The sequence below is a fragment of the Ylistrum balloti genome, unplaced genomic scaffold (assembly GCF_031769215.1).
Source record: "Ylistrum balloti isolate Yb309-2 unplaced genomic scaffold, AGI_CSIRO_Ybal_v1 Utg370076, whole genome shotgun sequence".
NCBI classification, from domain to species: Eukaryota; Metazoa; Mollusca; class Bivalvia; order Pectinida; family Pectinidae; genus Ylistrum; species Ylistrum balloti.
Genome location: NW_026782115.1, coordinates 1,636,136 through 1,658,324, shown reverse-complemented (window position 1 = coordinate 1,658,324; position 22,189 = coordinate 1,636,136). Strand labels below are relative to the sequence as shown.

Here is a 22,189-nt window from a genome sequence, read left to right as displayed (position 1 = left end):
TAGAGTGAATGGTCACAACAATAATCCATATAAAAAAAAACAAAAAACAAAAAAAACCCCACTGACTTCAAGTAGCTACACAAAAAATAAGCAGACAATACATCATTAAATAGACTTTGAATATCAAACAACATAAAATATATTCTGCAAGATTCCTGTATAAAATTTATAAATACGCCAATGACTACGATGACAAAACTTAACAACACAAGGTTAAAAGATATAAATGATTCTCTGCTGCTAAAGTATGACTTCCTCAATGTCATCATCAAAGTTATTATCAACTGCGTTGACCACTGGCCGCGTCTGAAATGTGGTTGTTGTATGGCGTTGTCGCCTTGGCAACAACTTTGTAGAGTCTTTCGTTGTAGTAGTATCATCATCAAGCAGTGCACTCCCACCTCCGAACAGAGATAAAGAGTTTTCTCTTTTTGTTGTAGTTTGTTTTGGTTCGTCATCAAAAAGCGACAACTTTGCTGTGTTAGTTTTCTTTGAATCAAATTTTGAGCTACTGAAAATATCGTCATCATTGAAAGAATTACTGGTTTTTGTAGTTGTCTGATTGCCAAACAAGTCCGCCATGAGATCTTTCTTCTTCGTGTCCTTTGGTTTTGGTGGTTTTCCAAAATCATCATTGAAAACTACATCACCTCCAGATTTCTTGCCAGTTGTTTTCTTTGGTTCTCCCCGACGTCCAAATGATGGCTGGTAACCTCCAACATCATCCTCTTTATCTTTTTTCTTTTTCTGTTTCTCCAGATAAGGTATGGAAACATCCTCATGTGACCACTTTCCATGATGAAGGTTTTCCACTGGCTTTGTGAACTGGTAACTCTTTTTACTGGAAGAAGTAGATGCCACATCACTATCTGCCTTGTTTGTAAGGAAGAATGGATCGTGGCTTTTATCTCTCTCTGTTTTCTTGCCTTCATCAATGTCACGCAGCTTTGCCAATAATAAATCCTTTTTACGCCGTTCCTCGTCCATTTGTTTTTCTCTTTGTACACGTTCCCTCTCCTCCTCAGCTCGCCGTTCCTGTTCTTTTCTCTCTCGTTCTCTTCTTTGTCTTTCATCCTGTTCTCGCCTCAGTTCTTCAGCTTCACGTTTCATTTTCTCACGTTCTAATTTCAAATTCCATTCTTCAGCTTCACGTCTGTCCTTCTCCTCTCTATCGTGTCGTTCCCTTTCCTCCTGATCTCGACGTCGTCGTTCCCTTTCCTCTCGATCGTCCCTTTCCCTTTCCTCCTGTTCCAGACGAACACGTTCCATATGTTCCCATCGTTCCTTCCTTTCTGCTTCTTCCTCCTGTTCTTGCCGAAATTTGCGCTCCCGTTCACGGGCCTCTCGCTCTTCCTGTGCTTTCTGTTGTTGCTGAGAAAGAGAAACACAACATCTCATTCATATTGAAAAGTTATTATTGTTGGACTCTGCATCAAGATTTACATTATCTGATGTTTCAGCAAGGATGGCTATTATAATAGGAAGTTCTATTGAAATGCATGTTTGTTATATCATAAACATTATCACTTCTACCCGCCAAATTTTATGAAGTTACATATATATTGTTTTAATAAGAGAAAAAATGCAAGAAAATTTAAAGATTCCTTAACTAATGCCTGTATACAACAATTATCCCTGTAAAATATCAACACGATATTTGCATGAAGAGAAAGTTATCAGTTAAAAAAAATACAGAATTCGTCTTCATTTATTTACTAATATTTTTTTCTTTTTGTTTTTTTTTTTAGATGAAAACGAAAAGAAACTTACACTGCCAATAACAATTTTTTTTAGCAATATACGTATGTATATATGTATTAATATTTCTATCTATATATAAATTTAGTTAGAATTAGTGACTGCAACATTGTGAAGTTGAATTCTATATAAACCAAATCGTGATCATCACTCACAAAAATAAACACAGCTCTATTTCAGTTACTGGATCAAAAATCTTATACTTTGAAGATAAATCTTTACTTAAGAAGCATTCACATCCGTAAGAAACTGACAGTGACAATGTGACACACGACAGACCTCTAACAACAAGCTATTTACACACAGAATTCTTTAACACAGAAACATGGCTACTGTCAGAGAGTAGATTTCCAATATTCCTCAACTTTCAAGTACTATACATATCTGAGAGGATTACAATCATAAACATCTACAGGAAACGGAGAATTGAGAAAAGCAAGGACATTCACTCAAACAGAAAATTCTAATTTTTCACTTTTCTATTCATTCAACACTATATGCTTTACATGTAAAAAGGTACAACATTGTAGAGTTGAGAAACCCGGCAACACTGACAGGAGGAAACAGGACAAAATACAAAGTTTTCCAGTATAAATGACTCCGACTTGAAAAATGTGACTTTAATTTGTTTTTAACTTTTGAATAAGGAAAGAATGTCATTTTCCTTTAAAAAAAAAAAACCAGTCTGCTCTATTTTTGCACCGATGAACAATATACCTAACCCTAGAGCCCAACATCATCTCCCCAACCCACAAATTTCTACCATCTCATTGTTAGATTAATATCTCTGCAAGCTCCTGTGGATAAGATATGGATTATTAGTTGCATTAATAAATTAATCAAAGGTATACATGTGAATACATTTCAAATTCAAACGTACATGTTTATATTAATACAAATCTGGCACATCAGGCATTAAATAAGACAAAATCTGGTTATATACAGTAATACACAGCAGGATCACTCAGAGAACGCTGAAGAAAAACTATCATCTGTAGAAGAAAGGTTTGATTATAAACAATTAATCACGAGGTTCAATTTTCAAATGCATACAATGCCAATTCCTTCAGCAAAAAATTCTTTCTCTGGTTCTCAATAATAACAAAAAAAAAAAAAAAAAAACCAGGAAATGAAATCAAATTCATTATGATTATTGACAAGTTTGACAGCTGTATTGTCAAAATTTGTTACGGTATGAAAATGAGTCTGAACCTCAAAGAAAGAAATGTCAGGAAAATTTCTGGCATGTTTTAAAGGTATCTAATATTGTTACAAACACAAGTAGAATTCTTTAATCTTTTCCTTTTATAAGATTGAAGAAAACTCTTGCTGCAATCATAAAACACTACTTTTAAACTTCAAGCAAGCTGGGAAGTCAATGGGTAGAAAGGGTTAAGTTCACTTAAGGAATTTATCATTGAAAGTTTAAAAGTTTATATAACAAAAAAGTAATTAATACTTCCAAGATACCTGTCTTTAAAGAACTCTCGTGACATGAAGCAGATATGGTCCTAATACATCAGTGGTTTTGAGAATTTTTTTTTATTAAATATATTATGTATATACACAGTTTATTACATTGAACATCCCGTCCAGCTTGTCAAACAACATCTAAACAAAAGTGTAACAAAATTTTTCAGAGGTTTAGTTGTAACAGAATTCACTACAAAGTTTCGTTAACAATACCCGCCACACAAAAAGAGAACACCCCATCACCTGCAGGGTTTTGCCAGCAGTATAAGTTGGAGTGGAAGCAATAGTAGATTTTTTGCCGACAGAGTTGTATCTACTTTTACCACTAGGTGGCGATGCGTAAACACGGGTACTTCCCACGGGAGGCTTCTTGCTTACATTAGTTGTGTTTTCACTTGAGGTCTCCCACGGCCATTTTTTCCCTGTGGATGTGAAAGTGGATTTTTCATGTCGCGGGGATTTCTTTGATGATATCAGGTCCTGTTTGTGGTACGGCTTTGAGTACGAATCATCGGTATCCTCCTCAATTCTCTCCCATTCCTTGGACCCTGCGCTTGGTGCTCGATCAAAATCATCATTGTAATCTCTGGATGAAGGGGTCTTGTTGCCACTATAGCTATCATCTGCTCGCCACGACAACTTACTGGGTTTGTCATCTGCCTTGTTTTTCTTGTCATTGTATAGGAAAGGTCTTTGTCTATCTGACCCCCTGGGTTTCTCAGACTGAACCTGTCGACTTGACCGCCATGGTTTACTAGGATAATCGTCTCTTTTAGATGGTATAGGTTCTGTAGAAACTGGTTTCCGAGGTGATAAAGAGCCACCATGATATCCCGTAGAGGGTTTGGGCCTGGTTGCTTTCTTCTGTCAGTCAAAAATATCATTGGTCAATTATAAAAGAGAGAAAAAAAACTAAAAAATCGATAGAACTGGACAATTCACCAAGAACCACACCATTTCTAACCCTAGAATCACCAATATTAACTTCTCTCCATGTGCTTAATGCTCAGGGTTATAATATCATCCATACATATATCGTAATTTAAATTACTCTATAGAATAACAAATGATACTTTATGTATGCATTATGTGTGAGTAGAATTTATCTATTTATTTTTGTAAATATATTCAGAAATGATGACCAAACATTTTCACTAAGTTTCATATCCCTGAACATAATTCTTTATGTGTTTACCAAATTCCCATCAATTAATCAACTTCAACCAGGTAACAGTAAGTTCTACTGACAGAACTTCAAAAAGAATAATGATAGTATGGATGAGTAAGAGAAATACTGAAGACTACTATCGTTATGTTTAACAATTCCGTCAGTAGATCTATCTACAAGAATCATTGTTAGTAAAATTATTGCTTTCTGAAAAAGACATGTCAATTCTGTTATGATACTTTTTTTGATTACAAACTATCTGAAAAATGAAAATCAAGATTAAAATTCACTTTATGTCGATTTACAGCATTTGAAAAGAGAATGAGGATAATTTCTGATTTCGTAAATTGAGAGAATGAAATATATCTGATGATTATTGTATAGACCTGAAACTAATTTGGAGGTAACTTCCTGTAGTAAGAGTATAAGTCAACCTAATTAGCAGCTTTCTTACTATGTATCATTATCTGACTGGTGAGAGATACAGTATATCATTATCAATTTAAAACATGTTATAAACAAACCATCAATGTTATGTGACATAATTACATTATAACGGGGTTACAGAATGATACCATGTTTAAACAGAAGATGGTCAATGGCTGTAGCGATAACACTGTTGTTTTCTTTTTTCTCTCACTCTTGGAATATTTTGTTTCTTTTCTTGAAAAATTTTTTTTTTTTTTTTTTTTGAAGATGTTACACTTCCCTTCGTAAGATTGTTTAACGCTATTGCCAGTCATTGGGAAATAGAATCTTTTGCCAAACTTAGCAATGCCAGGCCAAGGAAATATAATCTTTGGGTTAATCTGTGTATCATCCTCAATGGAGGTTAATTTAATGACCTCCTTTGACACAGTGTTCCTCTCTTATCCATATAAAGTACAGATATTTTCTCTTGTCTGAAACAGGTATTAACCATCATATCTTGTCAATCCATTCACAAATCTGAAAATATCTCACTGTTACAACATGCATTTGCCTGATATTCTCGGACTATCCATTCAGCAACATACAAAGTGCTCCCAAGACATATAGTAACTAATTATTACACAATTGGTCCAGTGTTTCTTTCCATGGGTGTAATATACAAGGGGGAAAAACAATGCTGTTTTGACAGGGAGGTGAAATTTTATGATCTGTGGTGTAACTGATTAACAACAGTGGGATGTCGGACAAAAGCCAAGATATAGAAGACGATTGCGTGCCCGGCAGGTTATTGAGTACTCCAAGAAACACTGGACGATAGTTTCTCAAGGCATTATTATCATTATGGTGATCCTGCTAGTGACATGATCAAATTTACATGGAAATCGTTTTGAATTTTTGATAATCCCTGCCTCAGCAGCTTTGTCTTCATTTCCTATCGGATAGTGTCAATGGATTGTAGACAGGCAGGTATATAACCCTCGGTAAAACCTCTAGTCTACACAAGGTCTGATCCTATTTTCTGTTATCACTTTTCTTGTCAAGGAAATGTGTGGATTTTAAAACTTTCTTAGTACAACTGTTAAAAATTTGTTTCAGCATAAAAAGTTATTTTTAATCTTATCATCTTAGGGAGAAAAATCTGTATCTGACCTTGTGTAGCTTCAGTTTCATAAAACATTCAAATTTGTAACATAAAATTAATTTAATTTAAAATCTATAAATACAAACAGAAAAAACTGTATGATTGTATTTACTCACGAAATGAAATAAAATTAGATTTTGGATAAACATAGGTAAAACAGAATAGTGTTAGCAGCAACATGCTGGACAAAATACTTAATTTTTTTTTTTAGCGAAAATTCATACAAAGTGTTAATGTTTTCTAAAACAAGCATTAGCTCTTATAGATTACTTGATAATGGTGAAAAATTAATGATATTTGTATTCCTTGAAATATCCAAAACATCATGACTCATCATCAAATTATTGAAAAAGCATTCACTTTCAAACTACATAATAAATATACATAGTAACCTATTTGCTAGCATTTTTTGAGAAAAAAGTTTATATATACGACAATTATTTTTTTAAATCTGCAGACCAGCTGAAGTTTTTTCAGCTTCAACACTTGGGAACAACAAAACTGAATAATACAAGAATTTAAACATGTGGCAGGTTCGCCAACAATAAGTGTCAACAGCATGCTTGGCTATAAAGTTACATCAACATCCAATCTGAACGTTACATATTTGTGGGAACCAGCAAACATTAGTTGAGAAGGTACTGAGATGAACGATGACAGTACCTGAAAGGATGAGGAGTCATCTTCCTAGTAAGTCAAAAATATATTAGCCATCAGAATGAATAAATTATGTACAGACAATTGAAAATTACCATAGCAAAGAAATTCTTGAACATGGCAACTTTCATTATGAATTTTAAAAACAAACGCAAATAAAAATTTTCGAGTAATATTTCAGTTTCAAAAAAATAGTACTAAATCAGCTTATGGCTGATAAATGTTTTTTTGCAAAAGAGGAAAAATTGATAAAAATCATGATTTCTTTGTCAAACTATTATGTTAGTGTAAAGCAAACGGGCTCAGCAAAATTGTCCATGGTAAACTGATTGCTGGTTTCCATAGTAACAATCAACGACAGGTAATACCTTCTCGTAATCCTTGCTTTCCTGAGAAAACTGTAGTCTTGGAATTGGTGATGTACTCTAAGTGGTTCAAATTTCAACAAACAACATTACTATTTCATGGATTTTTAATTCAATTTGTAGATTCTCCTTAACTTTATTAATGATGCTAGGCCACACTTTTGCATAATAATAAATTTATTCAAAGAATCAACTGGAAGTAATGAAAGTATTGGCAACACCAGTGTACTCATTAGTGAGTCTGTATTTCAATCAATATTGAAAGTACTTGAAATATTGGTTAGTGTAGAGATACATATATGATAATAGAATTTGTATGATATTTAGTCAGCATAAAGGATGAATTCTTTTAAAACTACAAGCCTGGAATCTAAATATATAAATATAAGTCAAGAAAATCTGTACAGATAGCATGGGCCAATGTTATTCTTTTTTAATCAAAATAGAATGTAGAAAGAAAATGAAAACTAATGAAGCAATATTCCTTAAAAAGTGACCTCGTTTTGCAGGCAGACAACGCTTAAAACTTGAAGGAATATGTTAGTTGTTCGTGAAATGCATGCCCGGGATCACAATAAAGAAAATGAAAGCCAGAGGATTCACTAGCATGTGGCATCTCCTATGCTTTCATTTGAGATAGAGGACCACAGCAGCCAGCATTTAAGACTGGTACACACAGTTAATTGGTCAAAAAAATATATAAATATCACAACCATGCCCTTAACCAAATTTTATTTTTATACGATAATTTTAGCTGGGAGACATTAAACATTATTGAAAACCAAGGAGTTTTTTGGGTGAATATGGAATTCCAGATACCAGTTTATGGTAACTAATAAGGATTGGTAAGTTTTAGATAGCGACTATTAACCTATTGATAAAGACCCTAACTAAATGTCAACCTGGTAAAAAAAAATTCCTCTAAACCTCCACCTATATACATCTTGGCACTATACACACCTCTCGCTGCTTTCTCTCTTCTTCTTTGCGTCTCTCCTCATATAATTTGACCTTTTCCCTAGGGTTAAGGTCATGGACAGATGGTGGGCGTCGCCGTCGTGGTGAGCTTGGACTCTGCTGTCTCATGGGTGTTCCACTGTATGAGTTGGGCATCATACGGCTGCCTGGTTTCGACATTCGATTAGCGTAAATGTTTTTCATCTCTAATTCCTTCATTTTTTCCTGAAATTTTGATTGTTTAGTATAAATTACACCAGGATGATAATGAAATAGAAAATCAATGAAAACAATCTCATCTGAATCCTGTTGAAATAGTGAAACTAAGACAGTTTTTAAAAGATATTTTGAAATGATCAAGAGATCTACAGTTATACCTATGTTCCTTTTATAAGCTGAGCTCATCATACAAACAGGAATAATATACTATCATCATAAGAGCACTAATGAAAGTGGTCAGTGGTATTATGCACTGATTTGAACTTTGACCTTCTGTGTTGATATATGTGTATTTGACCTAGAGTTGGAGATTATGTTTCTGTAAGTGTCATGTTAAAGAGACAAGACAAATGTTACTGATCTTAGACCTTGTCTTGGGATCTCAACATGAGGCAACAAATTTAGTGTCCATGCTCAGGAATTTTGTATCGTGGAATTTAATATTCGAACAAAAACCAAACTCTAATGAGGACAGGTGCCAAGAGGGACACAGGAGGAAAACAAAGAATGTAAAGACAGAGTGCTAAGAACTATGTTATCTAGTCATTATATAACTGAATTTTCTTTCCATGCCATTGCAAATTTTTGACCTTTGATCTCCTGTTTTAACTTTGACCTTTGGATACTAACCTTGAGGGTTATAATACACAAATAATTTGCAATATCAATTATCATTACAGAAATCTTGAGGCAATCATAGTCTATGGTCTGGTCAGTTTTTAAATACCTTTAGTTGCCTTTCCAATCTTTCATTTTCTTCTCTAAGAATATCCATCTGTTTCTTTGTGTCTCGAGTCCTTGCCATCTCAATGCCAATTTCATGACGGTGGTTTTTTGATAAATTGTTGACGTGTCTTTCTAAATCCTGAAGAATAAAAAATTAAATGAATAAAATACAAAAATTAAAGAGTCATCTCTGATTTATTTGAACGAAGAAAATTGCCATTTCAGTTCCAGATACACCTCAGCCTGTAAGTCAAATGATTCGGTGTATCAGGATATTTTATGGGATATTTTCATAAAGTGATTCAAAGATATTTACATTCTAGATCTCCCAAACAGTAGACAAAGCATGCTAAAAGAATGTGACTCTAGTGAAGAACCAGAATGAAGCTCTTTAATGGTACATGTAGGTCAAAATGAAGAGGCTAAAGAGAATTGCTTCCCTTCCCATATGTTGCACTTAATAATTGAAGCAGGAAATATTTCATTTGATTCACTGAAGCAAAACAAGTTTTGGAGCATATATACATATATTTCATATATTTTACCCTAATTTATCCTTTCTCAACCCCCCCCCCACCCCCCCCCAACCAAAATATTGAAAAAAGTTTTGAAAATATTGTACTTGGAATGATTAAACACAAAACAGGAAACAAATCCTTGACCCGAACAACGGCACAGCACTTCGCGACCCAAACAATGGCCAGGGCACAGCATGTCGTGACCCAAACAATGGCACGGCGAGTCGTGACCCAAACAACGGCACACGCATCATGACCCAAACAACGGCACAGCGTGTTGTGACCCAAACAACGCCACAGCGTGTCATGACCCAAACAACGGCACAGCGTGTCGGTTTTCAATTGTTCATTTAAAAAAAGGCATGAAACAAAGCAGAAAATCTCAGATGTTAAACACAAATATGTAAAAGATAAATAATCTACAGTGGTAGGTCAGTCAGAGGATGCAGTGGTAACTCACTGATCTTTTACCAAGTCCTTTACGGTTTGGTTTCCCAAACAGAAGTGTAAAGCTACGGGGTCACTTTCCTGGCCATGTAGGTATTCTCTAGGTACTTTCTCCTTCAGTAAGCCCCCTCCCACAATCCCCCTCCCACAATCCCATCGAAGTCATCAACACCGAATCCCATAAAACTGTTTTCAAGTTTTTGTCTTTTTTTTTCAGTAACATCTTGCCAGTTAATTCAACCTATTCCTTTTCCATCTGTACATCTATACATAGTGTTATTTATATAAACATTTTTGTCATGGACCATCACACTTCACTGCACAAGTACTGACATTGTAACAGTACACAAAGCTTCCTGACAGCATCCTACCCACATTTTTGTATCATCTATACTAAAATGTTAGGAGACTTTCTCAGAATATTCATAATGATCCTGCTGAATCATACCTGTCCCAGTAAGAGAGTTGAGTTAGGTTGTCAATACATGAATGAGAGAGACGGCATAATTATTGGGTCAAGAAAAAGATTCATTTGTCCACTAAATCCCTGACTGGTCAGTGGGACGACTGGTCAGCGGGATGACTGGATCAGTGAAAGTGTTCATCATTACGACTATAAAGTATATATATTTGAGTGGTGATCTTATTTTCCATGCCAAAAGCACATAGTGCTAAAACATGATTGCTTCTGCGTGTTGTTGATAAAACAATTACATGTAATAATTCATCAAAAAGTAATATTGTGCTAAAATTTTGTTACACCAAATTTAGACTGTTTGCAGTAAGTACTTTCACTTTCCCTTTCTTACATGCCAGTGATTACTTCCAACAAATTCTGATTCAGTTCTACTTGAAATGAATATTTCATATATTGCTAATACCATTAATGTATATATGATGACATTCAATATTGCCACTTCTGTACATTACTTTATTGACCAACACCATCTTCTTCTTCAACATTCTACCCCATCAGCTCCGTATCTTACATATAGACAGCTGGTATGACCTACACCTATTTATCAGGACAGATCTCTGCCGACATTAATTTATGTATAACATACAGAGCATTATAGGTGTCTATAGATTTTCCTGACTGGGAACATCTCAGATCCCAAGAGGATGGCTGTTTGTTACAACAACATTAATAAACCCGGGTAACCAACAGATTATATCTGTATATTGGGATTGCCTACCATAAACTACCTTTCTATTAAGTATTAGATGAATGTTACACCGAGAATTCCTTTGTTAATTGGCATTAAATTTATGACACCTGACTTGAAAGAGAATGTGCAATACGTTAGAAAGAAGTTCATACATTTTTTTAATCTTATAATTTTCTGCTGATTATATTAGATGATGTTCTGAGCAATTTTCAACATGACCATAAAATTATCCATCACCCAAATAATAATCACTCCTAAATATGGCTTGTGTTACCTTCTTTACTTTTCTGACAAATAAACAATTACTTATCTTCAATTAGAAATTAAGATATTTTTTGAAAAATTCTTTAGGATAAAAAAAAAGAATTACTTGATTTGTTGATGGCGATGCCAAAAACGAGGTCCATTTCTGAACCGATGGAAAGATTTCAACCTTGGCTCACGTTTGGTGTTTCATTAAGACAAGACAAAAACTAAAGGAACATTACAAGATATTATAAAACAATAATAAAAAAAGTTCTTACAATAATTACACAATCAGAAAGAGAAACAAGAGGCCAAAGGGCCTTAACATTCACCTGAGTTCTATAAAAGCATTTGTTTTTTTATTGCTGAAACATGTAATTAAGAATGACTTTAACTACACTCTACATGCAAATGTAAAATGTGCATAACACCAAAACATCAACTCAAGTTATTAATTCTAACCAAGTTTGAGCTATTTCAAATTATGTCAGTAATTTTCCTAGATAGTCTGCAGTAACTGTTATCCCTTCCTATGTAGAGAAATGTGAGACCTTGGGTCTTGGAATAGATAAGCACCCCAAGATCCTTCAATCATTAAGTATTCTATTCTACCATATCTATGTCTTGAGACGACTTTTGAAATTTTAGTCAATTTTTCCCCTTTCGGCAATCCTCATGTTCCTGGACGTGAGCCAGGTTCAATGTGTTTATAGCTGACCTAAAAACAGAAAAACTACGAAGAAATATTCAGGAAATATAGAAAGAGAACAGAATATCTCATTACCTTGATTTTTACTTCTTTTTCTTCCAGGTCAATCTCTACTTTCTTCACTTTGTTTTGAAGTTCATCCCTTTCCAATAAATCATTTTCATCTACTAATCTTTTATATTTTTTCATTTTATTTTTCACTTTTTCAAGTTCGTCCTCAGCATCTCGAAGGTATCTGTCTGTTCTATCGTATTTCTCTTTTGTTTTCTTTAATTGTTCTCGCATTGTTCGTGTCTCATTGTTGTGTCTTTGCATAATCTGAGGCAAATCACTCTCTCGATCCTCGAATCTGTTCAACGCCTTTTCCTGTCGATACTGTGTCTTCTTCAACAATTTATTTTCCTCTTTTAAGTCTTCAATCTGTTTAACAAGGTCCTCCATATTATTTCTAAGTTCATTAATTCGGAGTTTGCGTGCAGACAAAACTCGCTGTATGACAGGGTCAACCCTTGGTGTGGCCTGACTGGTTGACCGCTGTTTGCCACGCCCCTTCCCTCGGCCTTTACCACGACTGTCATCTTTCCTTGGGGCTGTCAAAGAAATAAAGTCATTAGTTATCAAGACCTTGAAATACTCCATGTGTTAAAGGTACTGATGTAAAAATAAAACTTTAATTAAAGGATAACATAATCATCGAAACCTGATATCAAGCAATGTGTAAAAGCTGATATGTTGTTTGTAAGGGTTAGACTTTTCATTCCTACCAAAAGTAGGATTTTGGTATAGATAAACAGTTGAAGAAAACAGAGTTGTTATCTCACCCTACCCCCAGGTATCTGTAGCACTATTTAACAGATTTTGACATCAAAAAGTTTCTTAGCAATACAGTGCTTGCAAAGTTTAAAGATTTTGCTTGAAAGCTTCATCACAATGTACTTCAATATTATTGTAATTTTCTTGTTTTAGGCAGTGCCTCCTAGTAGTAACTATATATCAATGGTGGCTCTCACACTGAACACCATGCAAGAGGCCGGTCACATGCAATCAAAAGCATTTCGGGTAATGTGTCTTGCCCTAGGCCAGTAGCAAAAGACAGTACCTGATTTCAGCTTCTAAAGAAACACAAACTGCTTCGAAAGTGATCAAACCGCACACCTCAGATTTTCAACTGTAGTTGCTTAGTATGATGCTTTAATGATGAGCTGTCACAGCCGCCCCAAATAAGACAAGACTTACATTATACCCATAATACTACAACCAAGCTGTATACAGTGACAAGAGATTCAATAATGTTTCTTAATATCTAAATATATCTTTCTTTTCGTTATTTGTTTCTTTCTTTCTATTGCGTTGCTGATTCAACAAAATTAACATTTACAGAAGAAAATAAATCAATTCTGATTTTCTGTTTTTTTTTTCCTTCCATTAACAATGATTAAATTATCAGCTACACTGTATATCTTTTCAGCAATGATCCAATCAATAACAACTGACTATCAGCCAGTAGTTTCTCCAGCAAATTCTCAGCCACATTAATACTGATATAAAACAATCCTTATTGAATTGGATTCAGTCTTATTGGTTTTACATTCCTATATATATATATATATTTTACATTCCTATATATATATATACAATATCAATTAAGAATAGAACTTGTGAAATCCAGTACTGATTACAACCAACTTGGATCATGTGTGACTTCCTACTTTTATTGCGTGTACTGAGATTTTGTTGTAAAATCTAGAAAAATTCTTATTTAAAACCTTCATGATAGACATTTATCAATCACAAAGGTCAAATAAATATTCAATGAAAGAGGGCAATGTGCTTAATTTGGGTCCAATTAAGTTTCACAACTGGTTAAGACAAATTTGACCCTACATTAAACATTACATGACCTTGAACTTTCACCCCGGAGCATGCAAAAATGATATCATAAATGTGCAATTATAAATATAAACTGAGTATGGAAGTAAATCTTTGTGACCTTGAATTTTGATCTCGAACATGTAAGTAATTACATGGAATTATGGGATCAAAGGAAATCCCAAAATGCCTGTACTGAGGCCATCTTTTCCAATCCAAAAATATTTTACCCTACTAAAAATAAAATTTAACTAATGAGGACAATATTTGAAACAGATTTTAAAGGACTAAACAAACATTTTACACTGAAACTCGGGAAGTAGAAATGGTGGTTATAATTTTTCTTTGTATTCGCAAACTAAAATATATTTGCATAACGAACACAGAAGAGAAACTTATAAGCAATCTTTCTAAGAAATATCTGGATAGCACTTTTTCAGGTATATGATGACAAATTAATCACGATGCTCGGGTCATGAAGATCTTCATATCTGTCAGCTAATAGGATGTTGTACAACATTGAATCATAGAAGAATCTGTGTCTAGGATTTAACAAGTATTCAGTGAAAGCTATAGTTCACAAGAAGAAAAGCTGGACTTCAAATAAGTCATGCATGTCAATTTTAAAATTCTGTCATGCTGATGACAGGTGAAGCTACCAGTAACTCTTTGGAGTTTCCCTTCATAGCATATGGATTATTATTGGCAAACATCTCAAGCTAACCTATGTAGAACGTATTTGTGTCTTTACTAACCCTCTTCAGGTAAACTGATACACAGGTGTATCAATCTTGTGTTATGTTTCCCTATTTATTAACCAATAGATCTAGTCAACTTCTTTACATTCTGATAGTCTACTAGAACCCTAGTATTCCTTACACAACAGTACACTTAGTTTATCACTCTCTAATTAGATATAAATGATGATGAAGCATTTCCATCACTAGTAGAATACTTCAATGATAGATGATAAACAAGGGTTGTTGTATGTTAATAGAACTTACAAATCAAACCATGAAATATCTAGTAGGAAAATCTATATACAGACACTAAACAGCTTTATGTCATGCCAGAAAAATCCATACATTTTCTGTAACTGATTAAAAATGACATTTTCAGCAGCTCATATCTTCAACTTAACCATGTTTATGTTCAAAATACCAAATTAATAATGGATTTTTTTTTAGATAGTTCACAACCGTGTTTCTAAAACTATTGTTACACTTATGTTGATCTCTCCAATACTACAGTGCAACTTGTTTTACTTTGCCTGTCACTATAGTGACACTTGTGTTGGTCTCCTGGACACTAAAAAGACACTTGTGTTGGTCTCCCTGTCACTTTAGTGACACTTGTGTTGGTCTCCCTGACACTATAGAGACACTTGTGTTGGTCTCCCTGTCACTATAGTGACACTTGTGTTGGTCTCCCTGTCCTTGTAGTGACACTTGTGTTGGTCTCCTGGACACTAAAGAGACACTTGTGTTGATCTCCTGGACATTAAAGAGACACTTGTTTTGGTCTCCCTGACACTATAGTGACACTTGTGTTGGTCTCCCTGTCCATGTATTGACAAATGTGTTGGTCTCCTGGACACTAAAGAGACACTTGTGTTGGTCTCCCTGTCACTATAGTGACACTTGTGTTGGCCTCACAGACACTAAAGAGACACTTGTGTTGGTCTCCTGGACACTAAAGAGACACTTGTTTTGGTCTCCCTGACACTATAGTGACACTTGTGTTGGTCTCCCTGTCCATGTATTGACAAATGTGTTGGTATCCTAGACACTATAGAGACATTTGTGTTGGTCTCCCTGTCACTATAGAGACACTTGTGTTGGTCTCCCGGACACTATAGAGACACTTGTGTTGGTCTCCCTGTTACTATAGTGACACTTGTGTTGGTCTCCCTGTCACTATAGTGACACTTGTGTTGGTCTCCCTGTCCTTGTAGTGACAAATGTGTTGGTCTCCTGGACAATAAAGAGACACTTGTGTTGGTCTCCCTGTCACTATAGTGACATTGGTGTTGGTCTCCCTGGCACTATAGTGACACTTGTGTTGGTCTCCCTGTCACTTTAGAGACACTTGTGTTGGTCTCCCTGTCACTATAGAGATACTTGTGTTGGTCTCCGGGACACTATAGAGACACTTGTGTTGGTCTCCCTGTCACTATAGAGATACTTTTGTTGGTCTCCGGGACACTATAGAGACATTTGTGTTGGTCTCTCCAACACTATAGTGACACTTGTGGTGGTCTCTCCAACACTATAGTACATTTTGTCTTGATTTCCCTGACACTACTGACACATGTGTTGGTCTCCCTGACAATATAGTGACACCTTTGTTTGTCTCCATAGCTACACGTTGGTCTAACACTGTAGTGACACCAGTGTTGGCCTCTGAGTCTGTCTCAATTGCACAATATTGACAATTATGTTAAAATTGTCGTTATTTTACAGACAGATTGACAGAAATATACATGTCATCCTAAATTCCTTCGCAAGAAATGTTCTTTAAAATTCATCCTATTCAAAATTGCTGTACGTTTTTTGTATTCATCTGAATATTACTCTAAATAAAACAAGTTTTTTTATCACTACAGATTAAAGACATGCAACAGAAAGTTTTACCAATCATGTAAACTCCCTCAATCAATGAAAAGTTAAAAACTTTTTTAAAAATGCACAATGTTTCTGGTACATAGCAGCAATACATTTATACATATTTATAATGGTAAGCCAAATTTAATGAAAATCACAACTTCAACCACTGGTATACATAAGTTCATAGAAAGAAAACAGTATGTTTTCCTCTTTGTGGTGATACACATTTCTGAAAAGTTTCCAAGACTAAAATAAAACTGAACTATACTGTGTATAAGTATCGACAGGATTTGGATGACCTTTAAAGTTGAATGTGTTTAGCTTGTTAAAACTCCACAGGGCTCACTGTTTGATACAAAATCTGAAATGTAGGCTGTGGTTTGTATACAAGCTCAATACAAATGATGGCTTGTCAGACACTGGCTTAAAACCTATGAGATACCCTTCCGTTAAAAAGATCAATGTCACCTGTATGAAAAAGGATTATACATACACAAGACGATGTGGTTCAACAAAAAGGGTTTGTTCTCATGTCCTACACACAGTTATAAGAATACAGGACACAGATAATACATTTAAGGCACATTTAAAAGTCCTTATGTTCATAAAGGTTGATTAATCTTATAAAAGTTTGGTCCTGATCATTCTAGTGGTCACCTTAAAAGGAATTACAAACATGTGTCCAATATAGCTGTTTATCTCTGTTGTAATTCAGCACACCTTCCAATGTTTACCAGGCAGCAATATACCTAGATATACCCGCTTCATTCACCTATTTGTAAATCAACATGAAGTATGTTTTCTTTGTAATTTCAGATAAGTAAGTGTCCAAGAAACATTTAAATCATATTCAGTAATGTAAAACTCAGCATCTAAACCTTTCTACAATTATCTTTGACCTTAGAAAGATTACCTACAAGAAACTGTTTTTTTCTCTAAATGTTTGTTGCCCTGTTGGTAGAGCATACTTGCTATCCCCAATGCATGATCATTTATATGTGATTAAATTTGGAATATTTTCCTTAATTATTTTATTTTTTAACTCTGATTGCCTCACTTGGCATTTAAACCTCTGTTTTGGCTTTAGTGTTGAGTGTTTCCGAATAGAGGAAGGTTTGGGTTCTGTTACCAAACAACTCCTGATATCTATAGAACTGGTACATTTAGTCTGCAGCTTTGTGGTTGATTTTCAGCTAAAAGATGAGTTAGTGGTAAGGACTGGTTAGCAAGTGGTCAGTATAACATGCCCACAGGATGTGCCATGCTACCATATCTAGGCTATAACTTTCCAGTTTATGGACGCTGTAAAGCACCCTGAAGTGGTCCAATAACTTTATGTATGATATGGACATACAGGCTCTAAGCCTGCGTCCATTATTAATCCTATTAAATATCATCATTGAATGCTGTCTTCATGTGACCTTCTAAGTTCATGTCACTAACTAGTACATACCTGTTATTTATGAACATGTAGGTGCAGTTACCCTTAAAACTGTTCAAGAAGAAAATGCAAATCTTTATTAGACTTCAATTATTGCTATTCTTAGGATACCATTCAGAATCTCCTCATCATCCAGAATATTGTTTACTATATCAGTCCATCCTCCAACAGCACATCATGTCTAACTAAAGGCCAATGTGTCTCCCAGAACTTTTCAGTGTTCAGCAGTAAATGGTTACGATCATGCTTTAGCTATTACGACCATATTGTATTGTGAAGCTATTTTAGTACACAGTAGTAGCTACAACCATGCAATAATGAACACCAGACACAGCTAAAACAGTACATAGTGTGTATTAAGTATCTCTTGATAATTACCTATTTAAGTCTATTGCTTTAAATATTTGATGTGTGTAGTTGCCATACAGGGCTGAGACCAGCAAATAGAGCTGTTTTTTGTTTTTTAAATGATAATTCACCTGTTTACATATCTAATGAGGCAATCTATGAAAATTAATTTTCTGATCCTGAAATCAACGTTACCTTAACCCATTATTTTATTTTTTGGAATCTAATTAAGTTTAAAAGCTTTTTTGTTTAAAGCAAGAAATACCTTGGTTGACAGAAATAACCAAAAAGCTCTTTGATCAACAATTTTTAGGTGAGTGGCAGTCTCAATTTTTTTTTTTTATGTATAATTCTGCGCTTGGAAATTATGAGGTAAAATGACTCTATATATATGTATGCAAATTACAATTGTTCAGTGTTGTTGTTAACATAATTTACCAGTTATGATTTGAATACATACATTGTATTAATAGTTTAATTAACATACATGTAATACATCAGGCAATATGTATGTCTATTGAATCCAAACGCCTTCATATCAAATGTAAATACACATTTCAACTTCATCACAAGTATGATATTTATTATCAGAAATGTTAATGAATGGGATTTAACTGTTCAAGGTGTTACCTGTAATGTAATTTTCTTTCAGTGATTATACCGTACTACACATGCAATCAACACAGCAAAAAGTATACCCATTTCTCTTGTAATATAATGCCATATACATGTACACATAGTGGGTTTCATTCAAACTTTTACATGCAAGTAAAAAAGCATGCTGGATTATTCCAAAAAATAAAGCTTAATAATACATGTAGCTTGTAATGGATATAGGCCAATGTAAACCCTACCATCCAATAACTGGCAAAAATTCTGTAATTTGTTTGGTGTAAAACACAAAAGCAATGGTAAAAATCAATGATATGTAAGCGTAGTAATAAGTAACAGTACATTTTTTATTGGTCGTACACAGGAACATGGACCAAGATTGGTCAAATCTGAGTAAGTCTGCCTTAGCACAACAGTACAAAGTTTATTGCTCAAAAACACCATACCATGTGATTGAATATTTAGATCTGTCTCTAGTCTGTGTGATTAAAACTTAAGTAATATCAGTGCAAGTGACAGATTTGGACTTCATAGCACCATAACAACATCCCCATAGTTCTAGTCCAATCATACCTACAGATGCAACCAAAGGTCAATCTAATTAAAATTAGACCTGTCATTTCATTCTTCTACGATACAATACAATACAAATATTGGTTAACTCTCATTGGTGTTCGTATTTCAAACGAAAGGTCACTCTGAGATGACCTGAGACAGCCGGTTGCTAGATCTTGTAGTGTAAAATACAGGAATCATATCACAAGTCTAATTTTGATTAGATTGAACTGAAGGTAGGCTAAACTTTCTATCTAAATTGCAAGGAGAAATATTTTGTTTATATTTCTTATCTTAAAATAAAACCTGTTCTATATCATCAACGATTACAGTATACTATGTACCTCCTGGTCTCAAGTTCACACCTATCATCCTATATCAAATGATTTTAAAACATATGTAACTATATGAATTGTTTTAGTCAGTGTTATTATATTTATACAAAGAAGTTTTAGGATAAAAAAAAATACCTTTAAAGTGAAAAACAATATAAAATGAGAAGACAACCACCATTCAATTCAAAAGTTTAAGCAGAAATTCCGAGGAGTGCTGAATAAGAAAATTTATAAAGTAGGTAGAAAAGAAGTTCAAACCGAAATCATTATTAATGTACAGCATTGATTGTTTAGTATAAGTCCCTCCCCAGCTAGATACCTAGGAAACTATTTCAGATCAAATTTGTGCTTTTCCTTGTTTCTTTGAATGCTACAATTAACAAAGTCTGAATAAAAACCAACATATGATAGATTGTGTCAGATTTAATAGTAAACCATTAGACTACTCTACAGTTTTAAACAGTGATGGCCTATTCTTGATTGTGTTAAATATTAGTACCTTACATAGATGACAATGTAAAATGATGCAGATTCAAGCATATGCACATGCTTTAATTTGTTCCAACCTTCACAGTTAGAAACATATCCCATATAAATTACAATTAACAATGTACACATACCCAGGTAAGTCATTACATTTGAAGCAAGTGATTTGGAAAACAGCACAACCCCCTAATATACTTACAAGCTTTTTTCCCTAAATAAACTTCTTCTGAAAATTTCAATTGCAACAAAAATTCAGGAAAAAGACAAAACCAAAAAGACATTCAAAATTGAAAAAGGTATGAAACAAAAATAAATATAAATAAGCATATGTAAGCGTCACTACATAGTAACAATTTCTATGCAATAAGATTAAATTCAAGATGTGAAAACTAACAAAATTAAACTGCCAATACATTACATATATATATGGTATATATAACTTAACAAAGGAGAAAAAGTCGAGACCAGTCAGGTTTATCCAAAAGCAAGAACAACTGAGTATATGTAATATCTTATCTAAAACAATACCTGTTGTCTTTCGATTGCGAGTCAAAGACTGAGTGCGTCTAGTTGGTTTTTCGTCTTCACTGATAAATGAATCATCACTGTAATCATAGTCATCGTCATCCTCTGTCGCCCGATAACTCATCTTTTCGATAATACACAAATTTCACTTTGACTTGTAATTTTTGTTCACAATTTGAGTAACACCTTTCACATATCCTGTATTGAAAGTATCTGAAAAGGATAAAAGTTTAAAATGTAAACATTGCAATTGTTTTATTAAATGATACATTTATAGATTTCAATAGCATTTAAAAAGTTAGCAATGTCAAACATACTTTTTTTTAAAAAGCCACAGATGATAACTGCAAATAGAATTTTGCTATGACACAAATGTACCACAAAAATTTGGAAGGAGCCTTAAACAAGTAGAACTTGAAAGTTTTATATAGATTAGTGATAAGTAATTGACATAGTAAATTGATGTCAAAGTAAATGTGAATTAACAGAAATTTTACATTATAAAGTGAAAAAAAAATCCAAAAGACAAATTAAGTAAAATTTTTCTAAACAAATCATCCTATAACCTCAGGTACACTTTAAATAGAGGACCTTTTCAAATATGATAATTTGACAAATTACTCCTGAAATGTGACAACTGAATATCTGATGGGTGTACATAAACCAGTGGATTTAAATGCTAACCAATGAAATTCCATCACTTTCAACATTTTCAATGCATACTACATAAGTTAAACAATACACACTACAGTGCAGATTCACAAGAAAACAGTGTTTCTTAATGAAGAAATCACATATATTACATGAGATTCATACTGAATATCTGTACTACATAAGTTTCTGTCACCAACATGTGTCCTCACTAAAATTCTAAAACAAGTGAATCACAAGTAAAACATAACTGCAGTGATCGTGTGTCATACTGCCATAGGTTACAAACAAATAACTTCTATTTTCTGTTTACTTATAAAGTACAGTACATGTAATTTGTGAGTATGCCCAAGGATGGAACAAACATGCATGCTCCTATTTCACATTCTTAATCTTAATTACACAGCAACCCCACTGCTCAAATGACAAAAGGAATATATATTTTAAGTTATCTTTAATGGCTGTATTGTCCTTGCTGAAAAAATTAACATACATGTCTTGTATGATTGTCATTTGTAAAGTAAAACATGCAATCAGATTTGTAAACCTCTGAGAAAAAATGTTATTCAATTCAGTGTTTAACTGATATTTAATCCACAGTTTGTACATGAATGAGTTTCCGTATACATACCCAAAGTTTCTAAGTTGTCAAAACTTCATCACTGAACATATCGTATATCCATCTATTGACGTTTACGTCCATGCTTTATGGAAATATGTACCCGGTGAAGATTTGTTTACCTGCCCAGCAACAAGAGAACGGATGTGTAAGAAAG

The 22,189-nt window shown here is 34.0% G+C and overlaps 1 protein-coding gene across 2 annotated transcripts; it reads right to left on the bottom strand.

Annotated features, from left to right (window-relative positions):
• LOC132549736 (trichohyalin-like) lies at positions 1-22,112 on the bottom strand. Of its 2 annotated transcripts, XM_060213691.1 has the most exons (9): positions 22,045-22,112; positions 20,766-20,975; positions 20,437-20,463; positions 12,061-12,575; positions 8,898-9,035; positions 7,955-8,176; positions 6,998-7,054; positions 3,475-4,095; positions 1-1,371 (listed from the first exon to the last, which is right to left on the bottom strand). In XM_060213691.1, the coding sequence occupies exons 2-9, from the start codon at positions 20,884-20,886 to the stop codon at positions 241-243; spliced, it is 2,832 nt and encodes a 943-aa protein (XP_060069674.1). In that variant the 5' UTR covers positions 20,887-20,975; positions 22,045-22,112; the 3' UTR covers positions 1-240. The 2 variants fall into 2 exon arrangements, with proteins under 2 accessions (XP_060069674.1, XP_060069675.1); XM_060213692.1 differs by lacking the exons at positions 3,475-4,095; positions 6,998-7,054.
• Positions 22,113-22,189: the final 77 nt, after the last annotated feature.

Coding starts and splice junctions, on each gene's coding strand:
- LOC132549736 (XM_060213691.1), bottom strand. CDS start 20,886: ATGAGTTATCGGGCGACAGAGGATGACGATGACTATGATTACAGTGAT. Junction 8,177..8,897: donor GATTGGAAAGGCAACTAAAG/GTATTTAAAAAC, acceptor TCAAAATTTCAG/GAAAAAATGAAGGAATTAGA. Junction 1,372..3,474: donor CTGCTGGCAAAACCCTGCAG/GTGATGGGGTGT, acceptor TCTCTTTCTCAG/CAACAACAGAAAGCACAGGA.